Source organism: Cetorhinus maximus, chromosome 9, assembly GCF_964194155.1.
Source record: "Cetorhinus maximus chromosome 9, sCetMax3.hap1.1, whole genome shotgun sequence".
Taxonomy (NCBI): domain Eukaryota; kingdom Metazoa; phylum Chordata; class Chondrichthyes; order Lamniformes; family Cetorhinidae; genus Cetorhinus; species Cetorhinus maximus.
Genome location: NC_135887.1, coordinates 35,469,831 through 35,494,551, shown reverse-complemented (window position 1 = coordinate 35,494,551; position 24,721 = coordinate 35,469,831). Strand labels below are relative to the sequence as shown.

Here is a 24,721-nt window from a genome sequence, read left to right as displayed (position 1 = left end):
TGCTTATTTATTTTTACTGTAATCATAACCGAAACACACATGACCTCCTTGCCAGAGTAATTTAGATGTAAAAAAATTACTTTTTCTTAACACCGGTATGTATTTAACAAAAATACATCACTTGGCAAGAAATAATGAAAAGAACAATCTTTTTCTTCTTCCTCTCTAAATACTTTCAATTAACTAATCTAGCTTCTTTCTCCTTCTGACTGGGTATCTCCTTCCATTGCCATTTGCTTGACCCTGCTCTCTCAACATCTCTGAATGTGTCAAATGTGAACTTTGACTTTGACTGCCAACTCTACTTAATGGTTGGGACTGTGGCATTGATTGATTTGTCTTAATCAAAGACCCTGACTCACTTTGCCCTACTAGTGGATTCTGTAATACTGGCAAACTTTCAGTTTCTTTGTGACTTTCACTTTCTTTCTGACTTTGACTTTGGACGGTAGGAATTTGGAGGAATTTTGGACATAGGTTTATCATGCTCTTCTTTCATCAGATTTCCTCTTAGAAGCAAATGATCTGCATAACACTGACAGAGGCTCCCTCCAATCTTCACTAGATATGTAAATGTACCTAGTCTGTTCACAACAACTCCAATCACATACTTTTTCTTATCAGCTTGGTGGTTTTTCACCATGACCTTCTGACCAGTACTAAACTCTAAGTTTAATGCTTCATGTATTATGACTCATCCTCACTTCATCTTGTTTTTCTCTTATTTTGCCATTGACGTCAAGCTTGAGCAAACTAATCTTGTCCTAGGAACATGTTTAAACACTAGGCATGAGGTGAGCAACCTGTTGTAGACTGGTGCAGTTATTCTGGCAGAGAACAGGAAATTGTCTAGCCCATGTCAAAGAGAAACATGGAAATTACTGCCTAGCTGGTCACCTAGCAAATACTTTTGCAAAGACCTCTTCACAATGTTTTCACTTCTTTCTGCAGCACCATTCAATGCTGGGTGATTTTTTAAAACTCATTCACGCGATGTGGGCTTCGCTGGCTGGGCCAGCATTTATTGCCCATCCCTAGTTGCCCTTCAGAAGGTGATAGTGAGCTGCCTTCTTGAACCACTGCAGTCCATGTGGTGTAGGTACATCCACAGTGCTGTTAGGGAGGGAGTTCCAGGATTTTGACCCAGTGACAGTGAAGGAATGGCGATAGATTTCCAAGTCAGGATGGTGAGTGACTTGGAGGGGAACTTCCAGGTGATGGTGTTCCCATCTCTCTGCTGCCATTTGTCCCTCTAGTTGGTAGTGGTCATGGGTTTGGGAGGTGCTGTCAAAGGATCCTTGGTGAGTTCCTGAAGTGCATCTTGCAGATAGTGCACACTGCTGCTACTGTGCGTCGGTGGTGGAGGTAGTGACTGTTTGTGGATGTGGTGCCAATTAAGCTGGCTGCTTTGCCTGGTCGGTGTCAGACTTCTTGAGTGTTGTGGGAGTTGCACTCATCCAGGCAAGTGAGGAGTATTCATCAGACTTTTGACTTGTGCCATGTAGATGGTGGACAGCTTTGGGGAGTCAGGAGGTGAGTTACTCGTCAGACGATTCGTAGCCTCTGACCTGCTCTTATAGCCATAGCATTTATATGGCTAGTCCAGTTCAGTTCCTGATCAATGGTAACCCCCAGGATGCTGTTAGTGTGGGATTCAGTGAGGGTGATGCCATTGAACATCAAGAGGCGATGGTTGTTATTAGAGTGTGTTTGACTCCATTCTTACCCAAAACTCTTCTGACATAAACTGTGGACCATTATCTGACACCCACAGCTCTATCAATCCATAAATTGGAAATCGATTTCTCAAAACCTCAATAATTTTGTAACTCGTGGTATTGGGCATAGACTCAACATTTCTCTATCTGCTATAGCTATGGAACAAAACAAGCAACTCTTTCCCTTCCACTTCAAAGAAATCGATATGAAGTCATTCACACCATTTTCTTGTGCTTGACCATGGAATGAAAGGAATCTTGGTTGGATTATTTTTCATTCTGAGATACACTTCACAACTTTTCACCAACTCTTCAACATTTCTACCTACCTTTGGATACCAAAAGTAGCTTCTTGCAACTGTTTTCATTCAGACTTTCCCTGTGTGTTCTTGATGAAGTTCCTTTAACAATCTCTCTCTAAACCTTGGCGGAATAATGACTTTTAAACTCCATAGGAAGACAGCCTTGATCTACACTCAGTTCATTTCTACATGTAAAATACTCGTGCAGTTTTTCATCATCACACACTTTAGGCCACCATTTGTGACATAGTTGAGCACATTACTGAGCACTACATCCCTGCGAGTTTCCTCACTAATTCCTCTGGCAGACACTGGCATATCATTTGCGTATGTAAAGTAATTCACAGGTAACTCAATGGCTGGAAATGAATCAGTCTTCACAGGAAATCTTGAAATAACGTCCACATTTGCATGATCTACTGAGTTACGATATTTAATATTATACTGAGGGACCATCAAAATCAATGCCAATCTCCCTTCTTCGAATGAAATATGATCGTAAGGGCTTGGTGGTCAGTTAACAAAGTGAACTTCCTACTGTATGAGTATTTGTGGAATTTAATAACACTATATATTGCTAATGCTTCTTTCTCAACTTGAGTAATTTTCCTCATGAAGTACATGAAGCATATGCTACAGGCTTCTCTACAACATCTTCCATTATGTGAGATATCAACACGCCGAACCCCTGTGGTGAGATATCGCACACTGAAATCAATTGTTTCTTGGAGTCATGGTGGGTCAAAACAGCATCACTGTCAGTACTTTCTTCAATCTTTGAATGCTTTCTGACATGCCTCAGGCCATTCTCAATCTAATCCATCATTGAGCAGTTGATACAGTGGGAATGTATCAGCTACATCAGGGATGAACTTAGGGATGATTGTATATTATTCTATAAATGTTCTAAGTTCTTTTGTTCATTTGTTTTTATATTTGTTCATGGGACGTGGGCATCGCTGGCTAGGCCAGCTTTATTGCCTATCCCTACTTGCCTTTGAAAAGGGGGTAGTGAGCCACCTTCCTAAACCGCCGCAGTCCATGTGGAATAGGTACACCCACAGTGCTGTTAGGAAGGGAGTTGCAGGATTTTGACCCAGTGACGTTGAAGGAATGAAGATAAATTTTCAAGTCAGGATGATGTGTGACTTGGAGGGGAACTTCCAGGTGGTGGTTTCCCCATGTACCTGCTGCCTTTGTCCTTCTAGGTGGTAGAGGTTGTGTGTTTGGAAGGTGCTGTCGAAGAAGCCTTGGTGAGTTGCTGCAGTACATCTTGTAGATGTGCATCAGTGGCGGAGGGAGTGTATGTTTAAGATGGTGGATGGGGTGTTAATCAAACAGGCTGCTTTGTCCTTGTCCTGATTGGGGTCAAACTTCTTGAATATTGTTGGAGCTGCACTCATCCAAGCAAGTGGAGATTATCCTATCACACTCCTGACTTGTGCCTTGTAGATGGTGGACAGGTTTTGGGGGGTCAGGAGGTGAGTTACTCACCTCAGAATTCCCAGCCTCTGACCTGCTCTTGTAGTGTTTATATGGCTGGTCCAGTTCAGTTTCTGGTCAATGATAACCCCCAGGATGTTGATAGTGGGGGATTCAGCGATGGTAATGCCATTGGATGTCAAGGGGAAATGGTTAGATTCTATCTTGGAGATGGTCATTGCCTGGCACTTGTGTGACACAAATGTTACTTGCCACTTATCAGCCAAAGCCTGAATGTTGTCCCAGTCTTGCAGCATATGTCCCTCCATGTTCTTACTACCAAAATGAATCGCTTCACTTTCAGACAAATCTGTAACATTCGTTTGTAATTATATCAGTTCTCTTTGTTAGAGTTGAATTTCCCCATTGTCCCCAGATGTGTCTTCAGGTCCGTTTTCTCCATTTATAATACCATGCTGACTCACTGTGTATGGTGTGCACACACATGGAGAAAGCTTTCAAATCACTCAAACGTCCTCTAAGTCAACTTTTGAAGTCCAGAAAGTGTTAATGTTCTTCAATCCTTAATGTTTCAAATGAAAAGTAAAATTATATTCCATCCCAGGTTGTCATTATCTTTCTGTTGTGTATTGCACTGAGTGCAGGCAGCCATTATTGAGTTAACTTTATTTACACCTCCCCACCAGACAGGGCAGCAAAGCAGGCAATATAACAAAATGTTCATATCTTGCAATATACTTCATTGCCTCTGGTTATTTTGCCAATCACAATAAATTTTTCCTCTGGTGACCAACCCTTCTTGCATTAGAAACAGTTTCTCCTTGTGTACTCTTTGAAAACTGATCATGATCTTGAACACCTCTATCACATTTCCTTCCAACCTTCACTGCTCTAAGGAGAAAAAAGCCCAGCTTCTCCTGTCTGTCCAGCTAACTGAAGGTCTCATCTTTAGGACCATTCTAGTAAATCTATTCCATGCCCTTTCTTGGGCCTTGACATCCTTCCTAAGTGTGGTGCACAGAATTGAACACAGTACTCCAGCTGAGGCCTAACCAGTATTTCCTAAAGGTTTAATGTAACTTTCTTGTTTTTGTGCTCTATTCCTCTATTAATAAAGGCAAGGATCCCATATGCTAATGCTTTAGAACAGCCTTCTCAACTTGTTCTGCTCATTTCAAATGGCAGTCATCCTAACCTCCACGGTGGGAAAGTTGTTGGAAAAAGTTCTGAGAACTATATTAATTGGCATTTAGAAAGACACAGAATTAATCAAGGATAGTCAGCATGGATTTGTAAGGGAAGGTTGCATCTGACTAACTTCATAAAATTCACTCAAGAGGTAACAAGGAGAGTTGATGAGGGTGACACATTTGATGTAGCCTACATGGACTTTAGCAAGACTTCTGACGTGGTGCATGGCAGACTGGCCAGAAAGCTAAGAGTGGAATCGTCCGCTCCTGTTTGAGGCTGGTGTCATGGAGGGCAGGAGCAGAAAATTTCGGGAGATCACAAAAATCGGTTTCACGTCATCGTGAAATCATTTTGCGATTGGCCACTCCACCCTGTCAATGGCAGGCTGCGTTTAATGCCACCACATGTCAGGAACCTAGTTTCAATACTTTAGCATTTCATTATAAGCCCTGCTCGCCAGAATCATCCCCGCACACTGGATTATCCAGGCATCATGCTGACGTGTTTCGCAACTGAGCATAAGTGATATGCACCTGCAAGCTGTACTTCACTCGGGACTTTGAGGTTTGTTTGCCTACTTCACTTCGGGCAGCACTCGTGGTCATCAGCGATATCAGCGGTAAGGCAGGGGTGGATTTTCAACGGCTGCAGGGCTAGGGCTTGCTTGGGGAAGGGGGGGGAAGTGACCGCAGCCAAGGGAAGAGGCTGCAGGACAAGAGCTGTACTGGGGAAGGGGGGTATCCCAGGATGTGTGTGGGGGTCTCAAGATGGTGAGGGCTGAGGAGGCAGTCTGTGCAAGTGGTCTCAAGATGGTGAGGGCTGAGGAGGCAGTCTCCAGAGGAGAGGAGACTAGATGGAGATGTGAGGGTTTGTGTGAGAGAGTGAATGGTGATGTTCCTTGAGCCGGCAGTGAGTGAGATGCCAGTGAATGTGTGATGGGATTATGAGCATGTGAGCTTAGAATGCTGAGATGGTTGCCTTAGCCTGGCAGCACAGATGAGATCATTCATCCTCTTTCTGCATTGTATGGCCAACCTCTTCTGTGCAGCATTGGCACTGATCACCACTGCCACTGCCTGTCAAGCTGGAGTTGGGGGTGGGGGGGGTGTGTGAAAGACATCATGGGGACCTCCAGCAGGCATTCAGTGATGGGCCACTGAACTCTTCCTGGTTTTCAGGGCTATGCCTTCACTGGAGCAGTCCTAGGCTGCAAGCATCGAGAACTGTGTGCGAGGCTACGGTTTAGGCATGGCACCCAGAGTGAGGAAAATGTGAGGTAACTGCTGCCCGCCAGTGAGATGGCACGAAAACCTGTCATTGCAGTCAGTGGTTAAAACGTCCAAGTTGGGTCCAAAATTGACGCAGTGGCAAGAGGCAAAGGGTGTTGAGGGTGATTTTCTGACTTGGGGGCTATTTCCAGTGCAGTTCTGCAGGGCTCAGTGTTAGGTCCATTAATTTTTGTGCTATTGATCTATGATTTAGACTTAAATGTAGGGACGTTATTAAGAAGTTTGCAGATGATACAAAATGACCATGTGATTGATAGTGGGGAAGAAAGCTGTAGATTGCAGGAAGATATCAATGGACTGGTCAGAAGGGCAGAAAAGTGATAAATGAAATTCAATCCAGAGAAGTGTGAGGTAATGCGCTTGGGGAGGATAAACAAGGAACACGAACACACATTGGGCCTGACCTTTCAGGGAGTGGCAATCGAGTCAGATTGCCACTTCGCTCCTGGCTTCTTACCAGAAAATTCTTTTGAATCTTTCTTGCCCGACCTTCTGACTCAGGCTGGGTGGAACTCTGCAGTGCACCACTCTCCAGAGGCCTTATGTCAAGGGCTTCAGAGCCAGATGCAAGAAGGCCAAGCCCTGTTCTTTATGGCACCAGCTGTCCTAAATCAGGTGAGTTTAAAGGTCCAGACACTTTCAACCCATGGAGAAGGTAGGTTTTTAAGGCAAGTGGGTAGAATTTGGGGGGAGTCAGGTGGTCCGGATGTGGGGGGGTAGGCGGGAATGATGGAGGGGGAGGGATTGTGAGTTCAGTGATCGGGCAGGGTTGGATGGTACAGGTGTCAGGTGGTCTGGGGGTGCGGGGAGCTGGTGTTAGGTCCAGCATGGGGGAGGGCAGCCAGGGGGTGGGGGGGTTTTCAGTCAGTGGGGGGAGTTTGCAGTGGAGTGGGAGGATTTGTAGTTGGGGGCTGCCATGGTTGGGGGACAGTTTGCAGTTGGGGGTTTACAGTCGGGAGGGTGTGTGCAGGTTAGGGGGGGTTGCAGTTGGACTATTTGTGATGGGGAGTAGCCAGTGGTTCCGTGGGGGATATGGAAGGGTCCTGTGGGGGATCTCTTGGGGTGGGTCCCTTGAGGGCATTCTGTAAGGTGGGGGGTGGGGAGGGGGGCGGGGGTGGGGGCGGTCCTGTGAGTGGGGTTGTAGTGGCAGGTAGTTAGGGGAAGCCAGTATAATAGTTACCCAGAAGCTAGAAGTGGTTTTAATTCTTCTAACTTTTTCTGGGTAACTATTACTGTAAGACAGTTTGAACCATCCGAAGTTTACGATTTAATTCACAATTTTCAGATGGTTCCCACTACAGGGCAATTGCCTAACAGAAGCTTAAACTTCGCGGGGGCAATTGCCATGCAATCTTGACCTGGGAACTTCCGGGAGTTGGGGGGATTTCCTTAGTGCATCTTTGGGGTGACTCCCAGATACTACCCTGGAGCTCGGAAATTACAGGCCAAAGTAACAGGATACTGAAGTGTGAAGAAATAGAGAAACCTTGGAATCATGTCCACAGATCCCTGAAATTAGCAAGACTGGTAAATAAGGTGGTTAAAAAGGCATATGCAATACTTTATTAACCAAAGCATATACTATATGAGTAGGGAGGTTATGCTAGGACTGTATAAAACACTAGTTAGGCTAGAGTTTGAGTATGACTCACACTAGAGAGATTACAGAGATTTATAAAGATACTTCCAGGACTGGAGATTTTTAGCTGTGAGGCGTTGGATAGACTGGGGTTATTTTCTTTGGATCACAGGAGGCTGAGGGATTATTTAATTGAGGTATACAAATATGAGGGGCCTTGATAAAGTGGACAGAAAGAAGCTATTTCCCTTAACAGAAATATCAATAACCAGGAGGCATGGATTTTAAGTAATTGACAAAAGAATTAGAGGGTTGAGGAGAATTTTTTTACACAGGGTGTGAGGGTCAGAAACTCACTTCCTGAAAGGGTGATTGAGGCAGAAACCCTCCTCACATTTAAAAAAATGTTTGGATATGCACTTGAAGTGCTGTAGCCCACAGACTGAGGTAGAAAGCGAGATTAGGCTGTACAGCTCTTTTTGGCTAGCACAGACATGATGGGATGAATGGCCTCCTTCTCTGCTCTAGATTTTCTATTTTCTCTGTTTCAAAGATTTGTTATGTACATCCTCAGATCTTTCTTTTCTTGCACCTCCTTTAAAATAGTATTAAATTTGTATTCCCTCTCCTCATTCTTCCTACCACAATATATCACTTCACATTTCTCTGTGTTAAATTTCAGTTGTCAAGTGGCTTCATGAGTTGGATAGATTGTTGGTTGACAAAAGAGTCAAGGGCTATGGGGGGCAGATAGGAAAGTGGCACTGAGACCCCAATCAGATCAACCATGATCTTATGGAATGGCGGAGCAGGCTCGAAGGGCCGAATGGTCTACTCCTGCTCCTAAGTCCTCTGTTCACCAATCTATTTCCCCTGAAGTCTGTTACCTTCTCACCGTTAACGGCATTTCCAAGTTTTATGTCATCTGCTGACTTTGAATTGATGCCCTGTCTACCCAAGCCCAAATGATTAATATATAGATTAAAAAGAGCAGTGGTCCAACCCCTGGGAGACAGCCTTCTTTCAGCCTGATCTTAGATCACAACCTGCGTCATCTCATGGAGCTTGGTAAGAATGCCAAACCAAGCAAAATTTCCCTCCTACTCCCTGCTTTCTGCCCCTTAGACAGTTTCATAAACATGGACTTCAATTCTTCAATTTTGCAGACAATCTATTATTATGTGGTACTTCATCAAATGCCTTTTAGAAGTTCACATCCACAATGTCAACCTCACTACCCTAGTCAACCCTCTCCATTACTTCACTAAAGAACTGAATCAGGTTAGTCAGGCATGGTTTGCCTTTACCAAATCTGTGCTGACTTTTATTTATTAGCCTGTACTTTTTCTAATGCCAATTAATTTTAGCCTGGATTATTTTTTCTAAAAGTTTCCCCAGCACCTGCATTAAGTTGATTGGCCTGCATCCCTCTTCCCTTTTTGAAACATTAGTGTAACATTTGCAATCATCCAGTCCTCTGGCTCCACCCCCATATCCAAAGAGGACTGGAAGATTGCGGCCAAACTCTCCACAATTTCCACCAGTATGTCCATCAATAATCTAGAATGTATAATCCCATCCAGACTCGGTGACTTTTCTAATTTTATGAACAGCCAACCTTTTAAGTAGCACCTCTATTTTTACCCAATACAATATCACTACAGCCTCTTCCCTTACACTACATTGGAAGCATCCAGTTCTCCAGTGAAGTTAGAGCAAAGTACTCATTTAGTGCCTCAGCCTCCACATGATCTTCTTTTTGGCCCCATCCTTCCTTTGACCACACTTTTGTTATTTATGTGTTTAAAAAATACTTTTGGATTCCCCTTTATGTTAGCTGCTGATCTATTCTCATACAGTCTCTTTGCCTCTTTTATTCCCTTTTTTAATATCTCCTTTGTACTTTCTATATTCAACTTGATTCTCTACTGTGTTATAAACGTTACATTCTCCCTATCATTCTTTTTCTGTATCATTTTAATCTCTATCTTTTGTCATCCATAAAGCTCTAGATCTGAATGCCCTTGCTGTCCCTAGTTGTAGAAATATGTCTATTATGTACCCAAACCATCTCCTCTTTGAAGGACTCTTATTTTTCAATTACTGTTTTGCCTAACAATGTTTGATTCCTTATAAATAGGTGAACAGAGAACATTATTTCAAGGTAGGCAAGTAATGGGAAGTGAGGATTTCACCGGGATGGAATCAAATGTTGTACCTGCCTTTGTTCTAGGATCCCCATAGTTCACTGATGATGTAGAAGTGCCCTCCAGGCCTTTCACTAATATGTACTATTGTACATTGCCGATATTCACAGGATGGCTATTCCTATGACATACAACATACACAATGTACATCCGATGGGAAGTTTACTTCAATGTCCCTACAATCTTTTTCAGCAAACTAACGAGGGACAGTGGCACAGATTTCCCAATTCCCATTATATCAGGATTGACCGATAACGAGACGGAGAAAATAATTCGGGAGAAGGATGAGGAGGTAAGAAATGCACTAATTTAATTAACCATTTTATTTGTGTTTGGCTGCTCTGAGACCTGTATGCCTACGAAGAAAATTTTAAAATGTCTTAGTGTGTTGAAAAGTGCAGGGATTAAATCGCTATTAGGGAGGTAAATGCACAATTTAACTTCATACTGACTCTGTTGGCTCAACCTAATTCTTCACTAGGAGTACACATCTCTTACTATGACACTGAGGTATTTAGTGGGCATTTTACTTAAGGGTGGAATTGTGGTCACAATTGGGGCAGGAATTTCATGTGCTCATCAAACTCACTGTGATTGCTTCTTATTTTCCTGGGTCAGGGTCAATTAAGTAAGCAAGACAAATACCAAGGGTGATCACCACTTTTCAATTGGAGACCAACACAATGAAACAAAAGTCATCATCGTCTAAGAGTTTATCTATAGAAGGACTTTACCGCTGCCACCTTCATCCATCCATCCATTGCAGTGCAGGACTCCTACATAATGGTCATAAGCCCTGTGCTATGGAGGAGCTCTCTTATATTGTCATCCCATTTGCTGCCAGCCTGCCTCCAGACTCTTTCAAGGTGTGATTTGGTGGTAAATGCTTTGGCGGGGTCAGATTCAAGGCAGTACACAAGGCCTCCAGATCAGAGGAGTAGGTAATAATCATGCAGGTTAACAGAGATTAATTAGTCATGTTCTGTACAGTTTCATTTATGACTTGGTTCTGAGGCTTAACTTCCAATAGTGTTCAATGTGACTGAGAATCAATCCCATCAATTCGCTTATTCACTTCTTTGCTTACCCACTTTCCTGAGTCCTATTTAAATATGGGAATTACGAATGTATTATGGAGCCACACCTTAAAGAGAAGTGTCAGACTCATAATTTTTAATTGTCTCTAAATGAATCCAATTAGAATAGAACAGTCAGTTTGAAGGAGTTGGAAGAAGGAGAGTTGGTCAGGTCACCAGAAAGTTACTTGTTCTGTCTTCCTCTGACTTAGACCTACCAATTTCCTTCTTTTTCCTTCTAACCTTATTCAATTGGCAATGTAGAGGGAGGAAAAGTGCTATATGAATGCAAGATCTTTCTTTTCATTTAGCAGTGGGATGTTACAACTGGTCATAGGGCTAGCAAGTGAGGGGGTGGAGTGGGATGTAGGGGGAATCAGCCCAGAGTCCGGTTGCTGATTGTTGTTAAATGACCCCTGCTGGAAAATGCATGTGTGCAGACTTCAGGGTGAGGACAGGGTCAAACTTGGCCATAAGGCCCTGCATTATCATTTGGGTAAAGTAGCAGAGTTATCAGCGTCCAGAAGCAGACCCAGTAACAGCCCTCAAGGGAAGGGGAGGTTGGGAGTAAACCTTTTCTTTTGTGTGAAATAGCTGATAGTCTTGTTGCTTGTTTTGTGTTTTAGTTGCGACGGATGCAAGAAATGCTGCAGAAGATTAAGCAACAAATGCACGACCAGAATCCCGAAGGATTGTAGTACTTGGTGCTTGCCGCATTCTTCAGGGATTTGAGATGTTTACAGTCTTTCCCCTGCCTGAGAGCATGGATCCTAGTCACGCAGCTCCGGGGCTTGGAGCTCAGCCCGTCTGAATCAACTTCAGAGTTCAACATCTCACCTTTCACTGGGAATAAATGCATCCATTTTATTAGTCCCACTAATTTAAAGCACTTAAAATAGTAGGAACAAAACCTAGAATTCATAACGGCAATAAATGTTGGGTATTGTCCATAAATTGGAATTATTATGAGATTTAAGAATCCCATTTTGCTTTGCTGAGACTAGACTTTCTCTTTCTTTTCCCAGATTTATGTAGCTATTATCTATCCTGCTGGATTAAGAGCTCTTACTCCTATTACATTGCTAGAGTTTCCCAGTTTCAGTTAGACTGATAAATGGCACCAGCCAAGACACTTGCAGTCAATGCTTATGACACCAGTAGAACCTACGATTTCCAAACATTTGTGACAACACAAGTTTTTTACTCGCTGCTTTCAAATTCCAACTTAGTCCTGAGGTAGCATCACACCAGGAAAGTTAAATCTCATCTTCACATCTTTTTCAGGGTTTGTGGATTTTAGCTTTATTAAAAAATCTGAAGCACCAAGGAAACTACAGATTTAACAAGAATGAAAAGGGCCTAAAAATAGAAATGGGAGAAAAACACTGGAAAATTAGATGCAAACATGCCGACAATAGGAAAAGCACTGGAAATCAGAAAGCAGACTATTAATATTTGGAATCGGAGTAAGGTCATTCAGAATGAAGCCAAGAAAAGCTTAAAGCTTCTATTGAAAAGATTTTCTGTGTTTCTATGAAATGTTGAAAATTATACACTGTAATAATCGCTTAACAGATTTTCAAATCCATAACCTCTGCCATTGAATCGATATTACAAAATAAGCATGAATATTCTGGGTCTGAACCAGATCCTTCAAAGAAATGATAGACTCTACTATTGTCAAACTCAAAAATACTGCAGATAAAAGCAAAATGCTGTGGATGCTGGAAATCTGAACAAAAACAAAAATACCTGGAAAAACTCAGCAGGTCTGACAGCATCTGCGAAGAGTCATACGGACTCGAAACGTTAACTGTGTTCCTCTCTGCAGATGCTGTCAGACCTGCTGAGTTTTTCCAGGTATTTTTGTTTTTGTTCAAAAATACTGCATTTCTTCCTAAGTCAAATAATCTACAAAATATCAGACAAGGGTGGCTGATGGCTCAGTGGGTGAGTGTATCACTTGGTGTGATTCCTAGCTATACAGACCAGGTAGGCCCCAGGTTCAATGCCTGGTCTTCACTACATTTGCTGATCCCAATTAGGGCAGTGGGGAGAGACCCTGCAATGGTCCTTAGTATCATTAGACTAAGGAATGGCGAATAGGGCCAAGGTTTCCCTTCACTGTTTTCTATTATCTCTGGACACTGGGTGAGGGCAAAGGTTGTGCCAGGGTCAGCCATGTTGCTCCCACCCTGAATGAAATGCCCTACTAACCTCTGTGAAGAGTTCCTATTTGGGTTTGGTATTGGAGAGAAGTCAATACCTGTGGAATTGTATTGTATAAGCTAACATCTTCAGGAGAACTGATGATGAAGTAAAACTTCCAAAATTAAATCTACTGCAGAAAATGGTTCTCTGAATGAAATGGTTGTCTGGGGCAGGCAGCTTCCCAACCAAGCACTAACCAAGCTTTAGCTCCATGGGTGCAATTAGGTAGCGCATTTGCAATCTAATGAAACTCATCTTTTCCAGTAACATTTTGAATAAATACTGCTATTAAAAAGGGTCATTGTTCATATTTGTTCTTTGTTGGATATGACTTAAGAGCTGCTCTCAGCAATTTGACTTTAATCATCAACTTATATTTAGATAAATCAGACACAGCAACTTCACCCTCACTTCTGTCAGCTACACTTATACAAATGAAGTTTGTACAGTGGCAGAGTGCTTCTTGAGCAAATCTAATTCATTAGATTTGGTGAAAACCTCTGGCTGGTGTAAGGTTGAAAAACCAAGAGCCAGGTCCATGGTGATTGATTTTTTTTTTGTTGAAAAATCACGTTTCATTGGCAATCTTTCACAACAGTTTAAACAGTATAAGCACCACAACCTTAACACTGTGGAATGTGACTCAGAACTTGAGGTGATCAAGCCTTCATCCCAAGAGAACAGGAGCATTGTCTGCTTTTTTCTTGCCCATGAGTTAGTGCCTCATTTTTTTCCACATTTGTAGTTCAAAAAAAGATACATTTTATACTTTTCAGGTGGCCACTTAACTGTAACCTGACTTTGATATGTTTATTCTCACACTGCAATCTCTAATGTCTGTTATCAGACATGCTCTGTTTGTTCAAGTAGTTGGTAAAATATAATCAATCTAAAGTCATGAGAATATCCAAGCCTCCAATATCTTTAGATTGTTAAATAAAGTGGTGAATAGGCCCAGCATTCTTTACAGTTTTGCTGAAGGTTTTAATGTATTCTGTCCTTTTCTGTTTGCTTTATTTTTTTAAACGCAGGGATTTCATTTACGGGGTCAGATAGTTCAAGGGTTCAAAATTGGAAGCTTTATCTATGAGATGCCGCCCAACCAGCTTACATCATCTCCAAGGAGATGTTCCTTCCACCCACAGAGACAAAGACAACATTCCTTGGAAGATCCCAATGCCATAGATGCTACATTAAAAAAATTGAGCTGGGACAGTGGTTCACAGCCACACAGGACAATTGCTGGTGAGGAAGACCATTCAGCCCAATTTATCTAATCCTATCTGAAAAGCCCACCCCCTACTCGCCCTTCTCCAACATTAATGCAATATCCAGTTATTCCAAGACTGATTCCACCTATACAGGAGCCCAGTCCAATTGTTGGTCACATTTTGTGCAAAGTACTCATCCTGATTTTGTTTTTTACTGGTTTGAACCTGAGCCCTTGTCCTATATTTTAGATTTGTTTAAACTAACATCCTGGATTTATCTTTTCCATGCTACTTACTATCTTCTCTAGTTCTCTGCCCAAAGGCAGGTGCAACCCTCAACACCACAATCTCCACCACAGGTAGAGCAAGGAAGAAGGTCCCAAATCCACCCTAGAACAGGGATCAAACCCCATGTAGTTAACACCAACAATCCAAGCCACACCAGCTGTCCAGCCAACCAGTCCAGGTTGCTGTGACAACATGTACTTTTACAAGCATGTATAACCTGGAGCTATGGATAGTGATGGTAGAGACTCCAATTTCTTTCCATCACCTGGAATCTCTTCCATTCATATCAGCTGCCATTGGTGTATGTTGGAAGGGTTTACAAATTAATACACAGCCTGTTTGACCACATTATCAATGCATCTTCCATGACCCTCAGGTGGGACTTGAACCCAGACCTTCTGGCTCAGAGGTAGGGACACTACCCACTGTGCCAACAGACGTCCCTTCTACCTTATAAACCTCAATAACATCACCTCTTATTCACCTCCTTTCAATTTCTTTATTTTTCCTTGTTCCTAAGACGTTCACACCAGGAACAAGCCTTATGCCTGATCTCTGCACCGCCTCCAACATTTGAATGCCTTATAATTCAGTGACTAGAAGTGGACACAATACCCCAGGTCTAGTTTGACTAGAGTATAATTTTGACACGACTTGCTGTAGCATTTTCTATATAGTTGAACATTATGTTTGCGTAGTTGGTTATTTCTCTGCAGTGCCTGGGGCGTTGGGTTTAAAACTAGGAATTTTTCGACTTCAAGCGTAGTTATTCTAACACTATTTCAGGAGAACCATGTATTGCCCAGTTTCCTCTCTTTATGTGCAGTAATTTATAATGTGCACATTAAATGGCATCTGCAACTATTCTGCCTACTTACATACTTTTCCAACTCAATTTTTATTTCTCAAGCTGCTTCTTTCTGAATTTTTCCTTGTTTGAAATCATTTGCAAGTACATCCAACTTGTTTTTGAGTCTCTGAACTTAATCATTGATGTAAATTAAAAACAACAGTGGTCCCAATACTAATCCCTTGGCTGCCCCACTCAGCACTTCTTCTCCCTATCCTGATATAACTCATCTAACCTCTGGCCGGAATTTTCTGCCCCCGTTGGCATCGGGCGTCATGGCGGGTGTCAGTGGACAATATGGCATGAAGGCCAAAAATCGGTTTTACGCTGTCGTGAAACCAGTTTGCGATCGTCCATTCCGCCCATCAATGGCAGGCCGTGTTTCCCGCCGCCAGACATCGTGAACATCATTTTAATACATTTGCATCGAATTATAAGCCCTGCTCACCAGAATCAACCCCCCCCCATGCTGGATCAAGAGCTGTACTGGACTGAGGAGGCAGTCTCCAGAGGAGCTGAGGCCAGGTGGTGATGTGAGGGTTTGTGTGAGCGAGTGAGTGGTGATGTCCCTTGAGCTAGCAGTGAGTGAGATGCCAGTGAATGTGTGATGGATTTGTGAGTGATGAGATGTTTGCCTTAGCCTAGTAGCACGGAGGAGATCATTCATCCTGCACTGCATGGCCAAACTCTTGTGTGCAGCATTGGCACTAACCACCTCTGCCACCATCTCCCAAGCTGGCATGGTGAGACTGACGGGCCTCCTGCGGCCAGAGCAGGGGTAGAGGATATCGCAGCGGGCCAGCACAGCGTCCAGAAGGTGTCCCAGGGATGCGTCACTGAACCGGGGGGCTGCACTCTTCTGGGCTTTTGGGGCCATGTCTTCACCAGTGCCCTCCTGGGCTGCAAACATTGAGAAGTGTCTGCGCAGCTGCAGTTTAAATATGGCGCCCTGCGTGAAGAAGCGGCGAGGTAACATCATGGCGGGAAAATCGGAGGCTGCCCACCAGCGAGACAATGTGTTTCCTGTGGCTGCAGAATTAATAAGGTGGGAATGGGATGATACAACGTGAAATGCCGCTGTTGCAGCCGGTGGGTAAAACATTTTTCCTGCCTACTACTGCACTTAGCGCAAATCTGGGACAATTCACCCTCTATTTTTACTCCTCAGCCAATTTATTATCCTTTCCCAAGGTTACCCTGAATTCTCGTAGTATGATGCTTAAATAAAGCCTTTTGTATGAAACTTTATCAAATGCCTTCTGCAAGCCTAGGCATCTCAGATTACTGGGTTTTATACAATCTACTTAGAGTGACACTTCCTCAAAAATGTTTGATCAGGCCGGATCTTCTTCCGGATCCATGTTACTCTGCAAGTTGTCATGACCAAGGATCCTATCCCCGAATTACTTATGGACATATTGAACTTTTAAATAAGAATGTGTTTTTTTAAAAAGAACATACAAGCAAAAGCTGGCTGAGGCTGTAACATAACCATTTGCTGGAAAATTCCTATGTGGATTACTTGACCAACTAGCTCAGAGAGAATGGGATGCTGCACCTAAAAGCTATGACAGGGCCTACTTCAGACAGAGGCGCTTCAAAGGAAAAGATACAATGCAAATTGAGATGTAATTTCCTGTGGTTTCAGGGATAATGGAAAATGATTACCATCTCAGCTGAAACCACAGAAACTCTGTTAAGTTATATCCTAGACTGTGAAAATGAACTAAGTTTGAAAACAGATCTGGGCAAAAGACATGTTGTTTTTCCCTTCCAGGAATGCACAAGGAAAGGAATTTTAAAAAGTCAACTGCAACCCTAGTTCTGTGTGCTAGTCTGGTGTTCCGTTCTGATGTGTGTGCTGTGAAGGCCACAGCTAAGGAACACCAACTGGGGCATCCCTGCACTTACTGGTAAAAAGGTCTTTTCTTTCTGATAGCTGGAAGAAAGTCACAAGTCAGTAAAGCCACAGTCAAAAAGGAAACAGGACAAGTCCTTTCAGCAAACCGGCAGAACCAAGAATCTCCAAACCAACTGCTCAACTACCAAAGTCAGCGCTACCAGAATCACCCCAATTTAACAGCCACAACATTTCACCATCTACTTCTCATGGACAAGCCAAAGGACTGATTCATATATCTTTATAACTTTCATTGATGGACTCACTTTCTTATTTCTTAACTGTGTGTATGTGCGTTATGTTTTTATTATTTTTTCTTGCATTTTAATAACTAATAAACTCACTCTTTCTTTAACTCAAGAAAGCCTGGTTAAATTGGCTCCTGCTAAAACATAAATACATTTGGACTGGGCAAAGATATCCACAGGGAAAGAATCCTTTTTAAATTAAACCGTGTTGTGACCAACCGAAGGGGTTGAATAAAGAAGGAGAGCTAGTTCATCTCTCCTCACCCAGGAGCATAACAAATTTGGGGTACCTTGTCTGGGGTCATAACAAATTGGAGGGAACCATGTCCAGGGACTATTCGTAATAAATTTTACTCCTAATGATCAATGCTATTATTTTACATTCAGTTGAGGTTCCATCTGCTTTACCATCTCTCTGAAGGTGGGCACCATGTTAGGTTGTTTCTACTGACACGTCAGCAATATCTAGTGACTCCCTCATAATGACCATCAATGCCTCACAATTGTTCTTCTGTCTCTCATAATACTTTGGGGTAAATGCCATCAATTTCTGCAGATTTATTCATTTTCTTCCCTTTAATCTGCCAAAATATAGATTTTGTGCAAATGGCAATTACATTCATAAAGCATCTTTAACACAGTAAAACATTCCAAGGGGCTTCACAAGGGGGAGTAGATTGAACAATCATCAGGAATTGGGTGATGTTTAGGGTCGGCTGACTGGGTGGGTTTTGAGGACTAGACTGCAGGCATATTCAGTAACTGGCACTCCCAATATCAGACTTTCATTACTGAGAGACCAAGGTAACTCACACTGTAACATATCCGAGCCAAATCTTCAGGTCTCTGGATTGTCAAGGATTGGGTGTATAACCGAAGATGCACATGGGACTCTTTGGAAGTCCTGACGTGTTGACCTCCATGGGAATTGCCTGGGAGTTTCAACTTCTGATGGGCAATTCCCCTCCTCACTGGGATGTTCTGCAAATGTTTCCCACTCTGAGTTAGAGTTGAAGACTTCGGTTCCTTTAAATTCTTTTATGGGATGTGGGCGTCGCTGGCTAGAACAGCATTTATTGCCCATCCCTAATTGCCTTTGGGAAACTGGTGGTGAGCCGCCTTCTTGAACTGCTGCAGTCCCTGAGGTGTAGGTGCACCCACAGGGCTGTTAGGGAGGGAGTTTCAGGATTTTGACCCAGTGATTAGGAAGACTTGAAACCAGAAACATTGATTGACTCATTTGAGCTGCTATATTACTACAATGAATCCTTGGGTCACTTGATGTGGTATGTTTATTTCTTCATTATTTTCAGCGATATATTTCCAAGTTAGGATGGTGAGTGACTTGGAGGGGAACTTCCAGGTGGTGGTGTTCCCATCTATCTGCTGCCATTGTCCTTCTAGATGGTAGAGGCTTTAGGTTTGGAAGGTGCTGCCTAAGGAGTCTTGGTGAGTTTCTGCAGTGCATTGTGTAGATGGTACTCACTGCTTCCACTGTGCATCGGTGGTGGAGGGAGTGAATGTTTGTGGATGGGGTGCCAATCAAGCGGTCTGGTTTGTCCTGGATGGTGTCAAGCTTCTTGAGTGTTGAACTGCACTCATCCAGGCAAGTGGAGAGTATTCCATCACACTCCTGACTTGTGCCTTGAAGGTGGTGGACAGGCTTTGGGGAGTCAGGAGGTGAGTTACTCATTGCACAATTCCTAGCCTCTAACCTGCTCTTGTAGCCACAGTATTTATATGGCTAGTCCAGTTCAGTTTCTGGTCAATGGCAAGCCCCCCAGGATGTTGATAGTGGGGGATTCAGTGATGGTAATGCCATTGAATGTCAAGGGGCGATGATTAGATTCCCTCTTGGTGGAGATGTTCATTGCCTGATATTTGTGTGGCGCAAATATTACTTGCCGCTTGTCAGCCCAAGCCTGGATATTGTCCAGGTCTTGCTGCATTTGGACATGAACTTCCTAACTATCTGAAGTTTCGAGAATCGTGCTGAATGTTGTGTAATCATCAGTGAACATCTCCACTCCTGACCTTATGATGGAGGGAAGGTCATTGATGAAGCAGCTGAAGATGGTTGGGCCTAGGACACTACCCTGAGGAACTCCTGCAGTGATATCCTGGAACTGAGATGATTGACCTCCAATAACCACAGCCATTTTCCTTTGAGCTAGGTATAACTCCAACCAGTGGAGAGTTTTCCTCCTGATTCCCATTGACTGCAGTTTTGCTAGGGCTCCTTGATACCACACTTGGTCAAATGCTGCCTTGATGTCAAGGGCAGTCACCTTCTCCTCACCTCTGAAGTTCAGCTCTTTGTCCATGTTTGAACCAAGGCTAGGTCAGAATCTGAATGACCCCTGGCGGAATCCAAACTGTCAGTGAGTGCGTTATTGCTAAGCAAGTGCTGCTTGATAGCACTGTTGATGACCCCTTCCATCACTTTAGTGATGATAGAGAGTAGACTGATGGGGTGGTAATTGGCCGTGTTGGATTTGTCCTGCTTTTTGCATACAGGACATATCTGAGCAATTTTCCACATTGCTGGGTAGATGCCAGTGTAGTAGCTGTGCTGGAATAGTTTGGCTAGGGATGTGGCAAGTTCTGGAGCATAAGTCTTCAGTACTATTGCCGGAATATTGTCAAGGCCCACAGCCTTCACAGTATTCAGCACCCTTAGCCATTTCTTGATATCACGTAGAATGAATTGAATTGGCTGAAGACTGGCATCTATGATGCTGGGAACCTCAGGAGGAAGCCGAGATGGATCATCCATTCAGCACTTCTGGCTGAAGATTGTTAAGAATGCTTCAGCCTTACCTTTTGCACTGATGTGCTGGGCTCCTCCATCACTGAGGATGGGGATATTTGTGGAGCCTCCTCCTCCAGTGAGTTGTTTAGTTGTCCACGACCATTCACGACTGGATGTGGCAGGACTGCAGAGCTTAGATCTGATCCATTGGTTGTGGAATTACTTAGCTGTTTATCACTTGCTGCTTATGCTGTTTGGCATGCAAGTAGTCCTGTGTTGTAGCTTCACCAGGTTGACACGTCATTTTTAGGTATGCCTGGTGCTGCCCTTGGTATGCTCTCCTTCAGTCTTCATTGAACCAAGGTTGATCCCCTGGTTTGGTGGTAATGGTAGAGTGGGGGATACGCAAGGCCATGGGTTACAGATTGTGTTCGAGTATAATTCTGCTGCTGCTGATGGCCCATAGCGCCTCATGTATGCCCAGTCTTGAATTATTAGATCTGTTCAAAATCTATCCCATTTAGCATAGTAGTAGTGCCACACAACACGATGGAGGGTATCCTCAACATGAAGACAGGACCTCGTCTCCACAAGGACTGTGCAGTGGTCACTCCTACTGATACTGTCATGGACAGATGCATCTGTGGCAGACAGGATGGCGAGAATGAGGTCAAGTATGTTTATCACCATTGTTGGTACCCTGACCATCTTCCGCAGGCCCTGTCTATCAGCTATGTCCTTTAGGATTCGGCCAACTTGGTCTGTGGTGGTGTTACCGAGCCACTTTTGGTGATGGACATTGAAGTCCCCCATACAGAGTACATTCTGCGCCCTTGCTACCCTCAGTGCTTGCTCCAAGTTCAACATGGAGGAGTATTGATTCATGGTGGGCAATCCATGGTAATCAGCAGGAGGCTTCCTTGCCCATGTTTGACCTGATGCCATGAGACTTCATGGGATCCGGAATCGATGTTGAGTACTCCCAGGGCAATTCCCTCCTGACTGTATACTACTGTTCTGCCACCGGTGGGACAGGACATACAAACCCAATGTAGTAATTGTAAGTTAAACCTTTTCTTACTGTTATGGGGATCATGTGACTATATGGACAAATCAGCCCTAAGCACAGAGAATCTTAGGGGTGGTGTTTTCTAGCCTTGGTCTTGGAATAAGCATGCAGCTTCATCAGGAGTCTGTAAATAAAGTTTATTGTTTCTTACAAGAAACCAGCCCTGCACTCCAAGGTTATTACACCCAGGGATGTTGATGGTGGTATCTGGCATATGATCTGTAAGGTGTGATTATGACAGGCTGTTGCTTGACTAGTCTGTGAGACAGCTCTCACAATTTTGGCACAAACCTCCAGATATTAGTAAGGAGGACTTTCCAGGGTCAATAAGGCTGGGTTGCCATTGTTATTTCCGGTGCATAGGTCAATGCTAGGTGGTCCGTCCAGTTCATTTCCCTTTTATCGCGGTTTGATGCAACTGAGTGGCTTGCTAGGGCATTTAAAAGTCAACCACATTACTGCAAATCTGGAGTCACATGTAGGCCAGACCAGGTAAGGAATAGCAGATTTCCTTCAAGGACATTTATGATCCAGGTGAGTTTTTAACAACAATTGGTTTCATGGTCATCATTTGACTTTTAATTCCAGATTTTTTATTAAATTCAAATTCCATTTATGGTGGGATTTGAACCCATGTCCCCAGAGAATTAGCCTGAGCCTCGGGATTACCACTCCAGTGACGATACCACTACGCCACTGCCTCCCCCACAGTACTTACTAGGTAGTAACCCAGAACAGTTTAGACAGTTTAAAACCTAGTCTAACATCTGGGTAACTACACAATTGACCCTCCAATCATCCATCTGACTTCTCGACTACATCCCCTGACCCCTCAATCACCCTCTGACACACCCACCCCAATTACCCTCCTTCCGACCCATCTACCCCTGAATCCAATGAACCCCCAATTAGCCTTGACTACCCATCTCATTGTAATATGCCTTCAAGAGAAATCAGTATGACATCAGTAGAAGGGAAACGTGTCGTGAGATCCAGTCTTAGTTTCATTTTTGCTTTGAGCGGAGTACACACACACAGCTCTGGTGCCTTCAAGCTTTATACCTAACTGTTCTCCTGTGCCTGGTCTTAATAAATGAGCCCATAACATGTTTATTAAATTCCTTATAACTGATTGGTGCTTTGTGTCTTGTACAGTAAATAAGCCCAAGGTATTATATCATTATAATAACACAACATGGTGTTCAGCAATGGTAAGACAGGTGGCAGCAAGATTATGTACAGTTACAACATGGTGAACAGCTTTAGATCATGCTACATGGCATGGTCTGACCGCAATGTAGTCACAGTGTGGGAGAGTGTTGAAAATGCAGCATGTTGACTGCAAAGAAAAGCTTTGGAGACAAAGTGCCAATATAGTGTTCAAGTGAAGAGCTGGTAAGCAAACGGTCCCTTGTGGTGTGATTGTAGTGCATAGCTTGTTAGTTCCGCGAGTGGGAAAACATGTTAAGAGGGCCAGCACTGGGTTAGCTTAGTGGGAAAGGCGAGTCACCAGGGTTTGGGCCAGATTGACAGTGCGCATGGGAGTGTCAAATAAGAGCAAAAACAAAATAGCCATCATAAAAATCGGGCCAGAGAAGGTTGTGATTATAATGGGTGGCTTTGGGAGTTGCTGAACACTAAATTGAATAAAAAACAAAGACACCATTGCTCTATGGTGTATTCCCTGCACAACATATCTTCTTGAGCAGATCTTTGGAAAAGCGCATGAAAGCGGCTAAAGCGACACTCATCCCAGGTACTACGGAGGAAGGGTGGTCAAAGGGATATTGTCAGAATGTCCACAAAATTCCCCCGTTTCAATTGGGATGCAGCTGATCTACTATCCGAATTCAAAACGTTTAAACAGCATACAGAGCTATGGTTTCTTGATTCCGGTGTGTCTGAACCAGACAAGCAAGCAATAAAAATTCACCTAGCAACTGGGAATGGAGGCCTGGACAGGCTGAATATGTCAGGATTAGCAGAAGAGTGAAAGGACCCCCAAAAGATATGGACTACATTGGAAGACAGGTTCAGAATCAGGTTCAATTTATGCATTCATTGACTAGAGTTCATGTCATTTTGAGAACAGCCGAGAGAATCCAAAGAGCACTTCAGCAGATCCAGAGGAAAGGGTAAGAACTGTGATTTTTCAAACACAGAGCTAGCAGACAGAATTGCAGAGTTGCTGAGCAGAAAGGGCCATTGGCAGTGACAGTGCACTAGAGCAAAGTCTGACTCAGCTACAAAGAGCCATGCGCTGATCCAAACAGATTATACACAATGGTTACCTACAAGCATTAAGAATGACTGCCTGGTATCCCATCAGAAACATATACATTAGGTGACTGACAAGCCAGGACATGATGATAATGTGCACAATGAGGCAAAGAGTGGTGGACACATGTTTCACACCATCAACTTCATGGACAATATAGAAATACTGTGCAAAGTATTTGCCAAGATTAAAATTATCTGTCCTAGGAAAGTTGATAACTATTTGTTATTGGCCAAGATTGACACGCCAACAAGTGTCAACATACTACCTCCGCAAATTCTAAAAGACATGTATCCACAGATGTGGAAACCATGGCGTAGCCTGCTACTGTGAAACATTCAGAATGCAACGGTTCACTAATTCCATGTGCAGGATCCATAGTCCTGGAGAGCAAGTACAATCAATCCTCCTGGGTGTCACAGATGTTCTACATGGTGAAAACTAAAGGCCCAGTAACACCAGCATGTTGTGACCTCCAATCAGTAACAATCCATGGAATCAGTCAGACAGCATAAGGCAGAGCAACCTCAGAAACTACTCCTGTCACCTCAGTTCATGACCTGATATCGAAGTATGCAGAATGTTTCGACAAAATTGGCAGTTCAAAGGGAGCTGCAACATTACACTTGCAGGAGAATACAAGTCAGTCAAGTGATCCACCAGGTAAGTGCAGCACCCACACACAAGACAAATTGAAGGTCAAACTAGAAAAAATGGAGAAAGCTGGAATCATTAGAAGAGTGCAAGAGCACACAAATTAGTGCAGCTCAATCGTGTGTCATAAAGAAGGACGGATCATTGATAATATGCCTCAATTCACAATAGTTAAATGTAGCTTTGAAATGCTGTCCTTACAAAAGATCCACATTTGAATAGTTAAACCCAAAATTTTCAGGTGCCAAATTCCTCTTGAACCTCATAATCTCCCAACCTTGGACAGCCCGCTTCTTCTCCTCCCCAAAATCCATAAACAGGACTGTCCCGGTAGACCAACCGTGTCAGCCTGTTCCTGCCCCACGGAACTCATTTCTTCCTATCTTGACTCCATTCTCTCTCCCCTTGTCCCGTCTCTTCCCACCTATATCTGCAATTCCCCTGCTGCCCTACAT

At 43.4% G+C, this 24,721-nt stretch overlaps 1 protein-coding gene across 1 annotated transcript in view; it reads left to right on the top strand.

The window, feature by feature from the left end:
- LOC144684558 (septin-5-like) overlaps nucleotides 1–13,312 on the top strand; it is an 89,027-nt gene extending 75,715 nt beyond the window's left edge. Inside the window, exons 11-12 of the mRNA XM_078548476.1 lie at nucleotides 9,922–10,021; nucleotides 11,432–13,312. Of these exons, the coding sequence (XP_078404602.1) occupies nucleotides 9,922–10,021; nucleotides 11,432–11,503 (172 nt within the window). The 3' untranslated portion in view covers nucleotides 11,504–13,312. The remainder of the gene's footprint in view (nucleotides 1–9,921; nucleotides 10,022–11,431) is intronic.
- Nucleotides 13,313–24,721: the final 11,409 nt, after the last annotated feature.